Source organism: Trichechus manatus, unplaced genomic scaffold (genome assembly GCF_000243295.1).
Source record: "Trichechus manatus latirostris isolate Lorelei unplaced genomic scaffold, TriManLat1.0 scaffold00087, whole genome shotgun sequence".
Lineage (NCBI taxonomy): Eukaryota > Metazoa > Chordata > Mammalia > Sirenia > Trichechidae > Trichechus > Trichechus manatus.
In genome coordinates, this window is record NW_004444023.1 from 3,677,892 (window position 1) to 3,687,792 (window position 9,901).

General features: G+C 56.1%; 1 protein-coding gene across 1 annotated transcript in view; it reads right to left on the reverse strand.

Annotated features, from left to right (window-relative positions):
• Window positions 1–7,638, reverse strand: part of SCAF1 (SR-related CTD associated factor 1) — a 16,606-nt gene extending 8,968 nt beyond the window's left edge. The window contains exons 1-6 of the mRNA XM_023736277.1: window positions 6,941–7,638; window positions 6,656–6,713; window positions 5,826–5,920; window positions 5,223–5,323; window positions 5,020–5,135; window positions 1–1,254 (exon numbers count right to left, since the gene is read on the reverse strand). The exon at window positions 1–1,254 is cut by the window's left edge and continues 1,596 nt beyond it. Of these exons, the coding sequence (XP_023592045.1) occupies window positions 1–1,254; window positions 5,020–5,135; window positions 5,223–5,323; window positions 5,826–5,920; window positions 6,656–6,713; window positions 6,941–7,048 (1,732 nt within the window). The 5' untranslated portion in view covers window positions 7,049–7,638. The remainder of the gene's footprint in view (window positions 1,255–5,019; window positions 5,136–5,222; window positions 5,324–5,825; window positions 5,921–6,655; window positions 6,714–6,940) is intronic.
• Between the last annotated feature and the right edge of the window lie 2,263 nt (window positions 7,639–9,901).

Consider the following 9,901-nt stretch of genomic DNA (forward strand, 5'->3'; position numbering starts at 1 on the left):
GGGAGCGGCGGCGGGTGGAGCGGGAGCGGGAGCGAGAGCGGCGGCGGGACGAGGAAGAGGCGTGGGAACCTGGCTTGCGGTCCCGGGAGCGGTGCTTCTTCGAGTCCCAGGCAGTGGCGGGGGCGGGCGTGGCAGGCTGGGTGCCGGCCGAGGACGAGGTGGCCTCCTTGGCCTCACCGCCACCGCTGTGGCGCTTACGGTCCCGCTTGGACTTCTTGCGGGTGGGTGGGCCAGCAGGGGCTGCGGCGGCAGGCGCAGCTGGTGATGCAGAGCGCTGGCGGTAGCGCTCACGCCGCTGTGTCAGGATCTTGCGACGGAGGTCCAGGCCCCCCCAGCGGACATCAGTGGCTGGTGGGGCGGGGGCTGGCTCTCCAAGGTCTACCTGCAGGGCACCCTCACCATCTGACTCAGCGTGCAGTGACAGGAAGTCATCGCCCTCGGGAGCCCGGGGCGCAGGCGGCTGTGGCAGAGGCTGGGCCGCAGGCGGCACCGAGGCTGGGGGCCGGGAGCGGCCACTGGGCCGGAAAAGGGAGGATAATGCCAGCCTCGGCTCCTCCTCAGGCTGCACAATCTCACCCTCCTCGATCTCGGAGTCTGCTGGGGGCAGCAGGGGTGGTGGGAAGGCAGCGCTGCCGGCCGTCACCACCTCCACCGAGACCTTGCCTTCACGACAGGCTTCTGCCTCAGTCCCCACCACAAAGACACGCCGGCGGGTGGCCCCATCGGCCCGCGTGGAATCTGCCTGCGGTGGGGTGCCTGACACGGGAGCCGGCTGCTGGGGCGGGGGGTCCGGGTTGGGGCTCTCGTCACCTGGGAAGTCCTGGCTCAGGCTGTTGTCATCATAGATGCCCGCCAGGGTCTCTGAGATGCGGCTGATGCTCTGCGACAGGCCTTCCTCCTCCTCTTCTTCCTCCTCTTCCTCCTCCTCCGGTGAGGGGGTCCCCGCTGAGGAGCTGGGGTTGGAGCCGGTGGGGTCGAAGGGGTCGTACTTCTGCTCCGGAGCAGGTGGCGGGGAGTAGGCCTCGTCAGTAGGGTGGAAGGGGTCATAGATGTCGAATCTCGGAGCAGGCGGGGCCGGGGGCACCGGGGGAGGTGGCGGTGGTGGAGGGGAAGGGGAGGATGATGAGGGGGAAGGGGAAGGCGAGGAGGAGGCTGAGGAAGGGGCGGGCGGTGGGGCGGGGCCCCCGTCTCCAGTGCCCAAGGTGAGGAGGTGGCGGGCACACGTGGGTCGAGATGCGTGGGACTGCGGAGAAACTGCAACGGAACGGGGACAGCGAGGGGAGTCAGGGAGCACTACCTGCCCTCCTGGCCTGGCCCCCACCCTCCTGCTGACTCAGAACAGCAATAGCATGAGCCAGCACACAGCACCTTCTCACATAACACAGCACACGGCAGTCCTCTCCGTGCAATCCACATACTGCTCCCAACAACTCCACGCAACAGGTGCAGCGAACTGAAGCTCACAGGAGGAAACTGAGGCAGAGAGGAGAAGCATCTCGCCCAAGGTCACACATAGCAGGGGCAGAGGCAAGGTTAAACCCAGTCAGCCTGCTCATGAACCCAAACACTAGGACATAGCAGCAGCCTCACCCCAGGCAACACCCCCTCTCCATGAAGCCTCGAAACCACCGAGGGAGGACAGAAGAGGAGACAGAGGCCAGGGCAGGGCAGCCCCAATTCATGCCTAAGTTGGCCTCCAAGGCCCAAGCGCATTCCAGCCTGCTGCACCTGCTGCCTCTGAGGGAGCTGACCCATTTTATAGTGGGGACCACACGAGGGCAACGGTAACATCCTGTCCATGGACCAGAGGCAAAAGGTGGCTGAGCTGGGGGGCCGGGCAGCCTGCATCCTCCCTGCGCTCTGCACCAGGCTCCACCCAGAGACATCACTGACTAATGATGACGAAAGCAACAGGTGCTTGGGCCTGGCATCGTGCCTTCGTGCAGGGATGTGGGGGCCCTATAAAGACCCCATTGCACTAAGCACTACAGTCTTAACTCACAAGCAGAGACCCCGCGATTGGCTGGGCTAGCACGATCCCACCCCAAGGCCATACTCTCTCAACATGACACGGTACTGCGAGGTCCCACTGGGAAGCCGGCTCAGTAGTGTGGGGGAAGTGTCAGGAGCAGACGGCGACACACATCACTGAGAGTCACCTCCTGAGTTCCCACCCCAGGCTCCAGCCATCACTAGCAATGTGGTCTTGGAAAGACAACATGGTCTCACACAAGCAACATGGTTTCAGACAAACATCACCCCCTCTGCCTCAAGTTTCCTCCTCGACAAAAAGGAGCTCAAATGGAACAACCAGAATGTAAATTGTGAGAATGTTCACGTATTGTAAAGATGGTAACCGATGTCTCCAACAACTCGTGTAGAAATTGTTAAATGGGAACCTAAACCGCTGTGTAAGCCTTCACCAAAAACACAACAAAATATTTCATTAAAAAAAAAGGGGGGGTGGGGTGGGGGGAGGTGCCTCCATTCTGTCAACACGTTTTTACTGATCACCTGTTCTGAGGCAGGCACTGTTTGGGGGACTCTGGCTGGGCCAGTGAACAAAACACAAAAATCCCTGCCTTCATGCTCAGGTCGGGAGACAGGCTCGTGTCTGTGAGCCAAATGCACAGTCGGCCAGCTGCTGAGGGCCGAGGGGGAAGACGGAGCAGAAAAGGATGATGACAGTGTCCCCCCACAGGGAGGAGAGAAGGATTAACAGGTGACCACCCAGAAAGAACCGCGACTGCACGCGCACGAGCGCTCACCGCCCTCACTGTCGTCATCACTGCTCTCAGCCTACGATGGACTACTGATGGGAGGCGTCAGCACACTCAAGACTGCCACTTCTTTATGTCATTTTTGTATGGGAAAAGATTACGTGAGTTTTACCTTCTTTTTTCTAAGTTCTTACCACGTTCTTAGGAGTCCCTGTGTAGTGCAAACAGTTAACCACTCAACCGCCATCTGAAAGGCTGGAGGTTCGAACCCTCCCAGAAGCACCTCAGAAACAGGCCTGGTGGTCTGCCTCTGAAAGGTCACAGCCTTGAAAACCCTATAGAGCAGTCCTGCTCTGCACACATGGGGTCACCAGGAGTCAAAATAGAACCAAGAGCAACTAACAACAACAATGTGTACCAACTGAGAAAGACAAAAAATATGTGGTAGAAAATAAAAAATCGCCCCCAAAGTCCCCCTGAAAACAACAACTATTAGGATCCAGGTATATCTGTATTGCTTAGATCAGGAGTCTGCTAATCACAGGCCAGGAGTAAAATCTGGCCCAAGACTTGTTTTTGTAAATAAAGTTTTATTGGAACATAGCCATGCACATTTGCTGGTATTACTGGCAAAGGCTGCTTCTGCACTACAAGGGCAGAATTGAGTCATTAGGACAAAGACCCCACAGTCCACAAAGCTAAAAATACTATCTGGTCCCTTAAAGAAAAAGTTTGCTAACTCCTGGTTTAGATCATTTTCATACAATAGTTATTACACTAATAAAAACATCTTTAAGATCAAGATTTTCTTTTCTAAATAGGAGCTGTTGCTACCATTCCTCCTGTGCCACATACTGATAAGCCTAAACTCAATGCGGCTCCTGTGAGGTGGCCTCCCAGCGATAGCCTCATGGATGCCCTGGGTGACAAATGCTCGACATGGAGCCTGGTGCCGAGAACAAGGCAGCTGTCACTGCAGAGCTGAGCTGTGCTACAGTTACAGGATGGGAACTGATGCAGCTGTGCAGGGCCAAATATGACTTTCGTGGGCTCCTGTCTGCATAAAAGAAATAATAAAAATGCTAGTTTATGACGACCTTGGTGTAAAGATGAAAACCACTCAAGCTTGATTTCTTATTATCATTGTTAACATATCCCTTTGCTTCTTCTGATTTTGTTGTTGTTGCTGTGTGCCATTGAGTTGATTCTGACTTACTACAACCCCACAGACAAAGCAAGACTGCCCCATACGATTTCCTAAGCTGTCATCTTTACAGAAGCAGATCGCCAGGTCTTTCTCCCGTGGAGTGGCTGGTGGGTTTGAACCGCACACCTTTTGGTTAGCAGCTGAGTGCTTAATCTTTGCATCACCAGGGCTCCTTCTTCTGAGTTTAGAAGAAATAAAAACACTTCCATGGGCCCCTGAAAGTGTCATGGGCTCCAGGACCTGCGTGTCCTGTGCCTGTAAGTCGACTCTCCAGCTGTAAAACAAGGGTCAGGTGCACATGACCTGGCACAGAGGGGGTGTGCGAGACACAGTTTGCAGTGGTACAGTGGCCCGAGGCTGGCCTAGTGCTACACCAATGCCACTGGCACCTTCCTCTTCTCTCTCCCTGACCCCAGTGTGGATGTCAGGCAGAGGCAAGTCTGAGCCCAGGGCTGGGGCCAGCAGCATCAGCATCATCTGGGAACTTGCGAGAAATGCAGATTCTCAGGCCCCACCCAGACCTGCTGAAGGGGATGCTTCAGGGTGGGCTCCGCAGTCTGTGTCTTAACAAGTACGCCCGGGGACCCTGATGCTGCTCCGATCTGAGAACCGCGGTCTAAACTGATCACAGGGACTGCTGGAAGTAGGGTGGGGAGGGAGCTGTTCCTTGGACAGGTGCATCCAAGAGTGGAAAACTGGGGCTTTAACTCAGACAGACCCACCTGGGACCCAGGACCACCATGAACAACCAGCTGTGTGACCTGAAGCAAGTGCCTCAACTGGAAGAAGGAGATGCTAAGAGCCCACCTCCTGGGGAGGCAGATTTGCAATGCAGTGACACGGATACGCAGGGCACCTGGCACCGAGGTGCCTCACACGTAGAAGCTGCTGGGACTTGGCAGCTCTCACATCACTTTTTACTCTATGTACATCTGTGTGTACGTACAGTCTTTACTGCCATCTAACGGGAAAAAAACATTAAAACAAGTATCTAACTGTACACGACAAAATCACAGCTACAGTTACCACTACAAGCCACAAACTGACCCTCACGCAACCCTGTGGCCACCGCCCCACCCTGGCCCCACATACCCGTTTTGCCCATCCTCCAGGCACGGAGACGGGGCAGCAGGCTGGGCACGGGCAGAGGGACAGGATCCCTGTCCCCAATGCGGACCTCGGCCACCAGCTCCAGCATGTCCTCACTTCTGCAAGGTGGAAGGGGGGGTGAGCTTCAGGGTGCTTCCAGCTCCCGCGCTGAGCAGCCTCTCCCTCTCCGGCTGCCCACTACTCACTCGTCAGGCCGCAGGTCTAGGCGGCTAGGCACCCAGGTGTCTGGGGGTTCCAGGACATTCACCAGCCCCGCGAGGAAGCTGTCCGTGGCCAAGTCCAACACCTGGAATAGGCCAGGAGGGTTCCATGTCATCTCTGCCCACAAAAGACCTGGCAATCCCATTTCTCCAGCCCTAACTAGTCAGAAACCCCACATGAGACCACAAGAAAACACAGCGATCCAACCTACTCCCTCACCCTGGCTGCCTTCAAGATTCAGGTCCAGCTCCCAGCCCCTCCAACACTGCCCCTGATCAGCACCTTAGACCCAGGAGTCCAGTCCCTGGCCCCACCTCCCTCAGACCCAGGAATCTTAGCCCCCATATCCCTCCTTCCCCAGACCTAGGAATCCAGGGCCCCTCCTCCCTCAGACCCAGGAATCTGAGCTCCTATCCCCCTCCCCACCCGAGACCTAGGAGTCTAGGCCCCTGGCCCTCTCCTCCCTCAGACCTGGGAGTCCAAGTCTCCAGCCTCCTCCTCCCTCAGACCCAGGAGTCTGGGCCCCCAGGCCCCTCTTCCCTCAGACCCAGGGGTCCAAGCCCCCCCAGCCCCCTCTCCTTACTCACAGTAGCCGTGTCAGTCCCCCCTGATTCTTGAGCACGGGGCTCTGATCGCGGGCTCCGGCAGCGCCTCCACCGAAGGCCATGACGCCGGGAGCCATCTGGAGAGAGATTCACGTAGGGTTTGGAAACAGGGGACAAGGTGCATCCCTTGTGAGGGAGGGGAAAGAGGAGAGGGACTTCTCTCTTGACAACTAAGCCAAATCCCTCCCAGGTCTCCTGGCCTTGATTCACTGCCTCCTCACTCAGACCCCCAGAGGATGTCCCCCACATCCCTTCTGAGGCTTCCCATTGGACCACACGCGCTCACCTAGCTGTCCTCTCAACTGTCCTCAAGAAGTCCAAATGCCTCAGTTTGGCATTAGAGACACACTGTGCCCCAGTCCCCACAGACCCTGCCTGCCCCTTCTCCTCGCTCACACCCTCCTGCCCACCAGCCCCCATGAATCACAGCTCAGTCCTAGAACCGGCCCCTGGGCCTTGGACATGCCAATGCCGTGCCAAAGTGTTCTTCATCTGGCAGCTCTAACATGTCCTTAGAGACCCAGTGCGCCTGTTGCCCCCTCAGAAGCCTTCCTGATCCCTTCTCTGACCCTGCCTCCTGCCACGCTAGCTCAGGTGAGCCACCGGCTCCCACAGTGGCTTCTTCCACTGTAGCACCTATTGCCCTGTCTTGGGGTTGGGTCATCCCTTCAACAGATTATGAGCCCCACACAGGCAGCCATTGGGTCTGACCCATCTTTGGTGCCTGGGAAGCCTCAGAAGAGCCAATGAGGTTGGGATGAAGAATGCAGAGGTGACGGGACAGAACTCACCCGGGACAGAACTCACCCTACCTTTCTCATTCGGCAGCTCCCCCTGCAGGGAACTCCCCACCGCCTGCTGAATGGCCCGCTGCAAAGGAAGAGGAAGGAGTCAGGGGTGGAGAGAAATGGGAGTCAGAGAATACATGCAAAGGGCTCCTAACCTCTGCTCCTTGGGAGACAAACATTCCAGACACCCGATGGCCAGACTCAAGTACTCCCCAAGACCCAAGCATCCGGGCCCCCAGCCCCTCATCCCCCCCTGGAATGTGGACTCAGCTCCATTCTCCCGTAGATCCAGGAGCCCAGCTGCCTCACCAGGATAAAGGCAGAAGGAGAAAGCGTGGAATCTCTGTCTGGTGGACCATCGCCCCGATCCTCGCCCGACTCCTCTGTCTTCCCTCGAGACTCATCGTCCTCTTCCATGGTCACCTGGCAGTCGAGGGGCGAGAGTTCGGAGGGGAGGCCAGGGGGCAGCGTGGGGAGTGGAAGCAGGGGCTGGACACAATGGCTCGCGGGCCTCCAATGCTGCCCCAACCGGCATCCTGTTTGCGGGGTGCCCTCTTCTCCCCAGGCCAGTGCCCCCTGTACCCAAGCGAGTCCCAGGCCCAGGGCAGCCTCTAGAGAGACAAGAGCAATTTCCTCCCTGCCCCCTTGGATTTCAGCTGCCTCTTCTGTCGAAACGGGGCCCACTCAGACTCCTATCTCAATAACACTCCCAGTCCCCACAGCTTCCCCCACAACCTAGCCAAACTCCAAGACCTTGTCCCCCACCCTCGTGGGAGCCAACCCAACACCCAGATGTTTTCCTGTTGAGTTGTAATGTCAAATACTGTGTTCCCCAGTACTGCAAACCCACCTTTCCCAAACTGAGGTACGCGATCGTGTGCTGGGGGGGACTCGGCACCACGCCGCAAACCCCACACTGCTTCCTAAAGCATCAATTTTCCTCGACGGCGAGGGACAAGGAAAAACATATTTACAGACTTAATATAAGGTGGAACTATCAGAGTGTGTGTGCGAGGCCAGTCTGCCGCTTTTAAAACTAAAACGCTACACTTTGGGAAGCCACGCTGTCCCTCAGGCCCACCCTGTGGAAGCACTGTAGGCACCCTGGCGATGTCACAGAAATCCTAAGATTTTACTGCCGACTCAGCCAGCTGAAAGATCATCCTTCAGACTGGGGGAATGCCTTGATTACGGGGTTCAAATGATGACCTCAGTGGTAGGCACCCCCAATTGTCAAATCAGCCACTCAGCAAACAACACCCAGTTGCAAAATTCCGAGCATGCTCCAAGATCCCTATTCCCCAACTCAGCTTGCTTATCTGTAAAATAGGCAGAATGGTAGGCTCTGTCACAGAGAATGGCTGTGAGAATTTAAACAAGACTGAACCCTGCCATACACTTGGCACATCTGAGCTGCTCAATATGGAGTCACAGTAATTATCATTATTAGCCCTTAAAGTCAGTGTTTCCCTTACACCTGTCTCCCTACTCCCCTCAGCTGCAAACCTGTAAAGAAAATACTTCCTGCCCTGATCTAGCTCCCACTAGATTTCCAAGCGATCCCAAACCTCCACATTCAGCCTCCCAGTGCTCTAGGACATCAGGCCCTACCCTGGCCCCTATAAGCAAGCCCACCTGCTATGGAGATGTTCTCGACTGCTCCTCTACCTGGCCCTTTACAAAGACATGGTCCTCCTTCCCCAATACATATCAATCCCCTCAGCCCCTGTGGACAGCTCCCAGCCCAGAGCTGCTCTCCAGCACTTTCCAGGGAAGTCTATGCTACCTAGATCAGTGATTTCTCGACTGCTCCTCTACCCGGCCCTTTACAAAGACATGGCCCTCCTTCCCCAGTACATATCAATCCCCTCAGCCCCTGCGGACAGCTCCCAGCCCAGAGCTGCTCTCCAGCACTTTCCAGGGAAGTCTATGCTACCTAGATCAGTGATTGTCGCGACCAAGCTCGGCTGAGTCCAGACTTCTAGGCCCCCCCCACCCCAGCCCTCTGCAGTGTACGAAGGTGCTCCCTTGCTCATGTAGACATGACCCAGGCTCTTCAGACCCGCCCACAGCCCCTTAGACGTCCCAAGGCCCTGCAGACACTGCTAGATCTCTCTAGATCAGTGTTTCCCAAAGGACAGAGACTGAAAGCAGTTAAGCGCTTCACAACACAGCCTGTTATAAAAAGTAAATAGAAACCAATGGAAAACTCTTCACAGTACATTACAAGGAGTAACTGGAAATACTACTTCGTGGAACTTTGTTTTTGGTATTAAATATCTCTGTAAGTATGTACTGGGTCTCAATGAAAACCGTATTTCTTATTGTAGATCAAGGGCAAGAGTTTGAAAAACACTGCACTAGATGATCCTAAAGACTTTGGGAAGACTAAGGTGGACTGATTCTAATTCTCCTTATAGCCCCAGAGCAATGCAGGATTTTAAAGCATTTTCGTTTTGAATTACTTTCTGAAGGGCAAGTACATTTAAGCTGAGGACAATTTCTAGCACCCTTTTTTGTCTTATTCTCTGGGCCCCAAAAGGCATTCGTGTTTCTCCAGGCTTAGAGACTGTACTCTGGGAGATGTATCCCCAGGTAGTTCTACTACTGCACCCTAATCCTGGTAGTCACACCCAAACCCCTCAGCCTCCTGTCATCCAGATTAGACACTCCCCAGACCTTGAAGAGTCACTCAGGCCTCTTGGATACATCTCAGTATTTGCCTCCCTCCGTTGGTGGGCACATTCAACCCCTCTGGATCGCCCTAAAAGACTCCTTAGCCCTTAAATACTATTTCCAGGCTCGTTAAATGGCCCCAGACCTATGTAGATAGGCCGCATCCTCCGGCAAGTCCGTTGAGACACTTCCTAGCCCTAAGAGACATCCCCCAGGCGCTCTAGATGGCTCTGCAGACCTCTCACCCCTAGGAACCTATCTCAAGATCTCAAGATGGCCCCAGAACCCTGTGAACAGACCCTAGCCTCTGGTCAGCCCAAACAGTGCCTACATACAGGACCCAAGTCAGCTACATGACCAAGGGCAGGCCCCAGTCTCGGTCCAGGCCCTGGGGACGTCTCCAGTCCTCTCGGGAGTGGCCCGTAGACGCCTCCCGGCACCCACAGACGCGTCCTGGGGCCCTGAGAAGGCCCCCCACTTGGCGCCAGACTCCGCCGCCGCTGCCGGGCCCGAGGCCGCCCCGCTAAGCTCTCCAGGGCCCGCGGCGTGTAGGGAGGACCCCAAGACAACTAACGATTCGACTCCGCCCCGCCC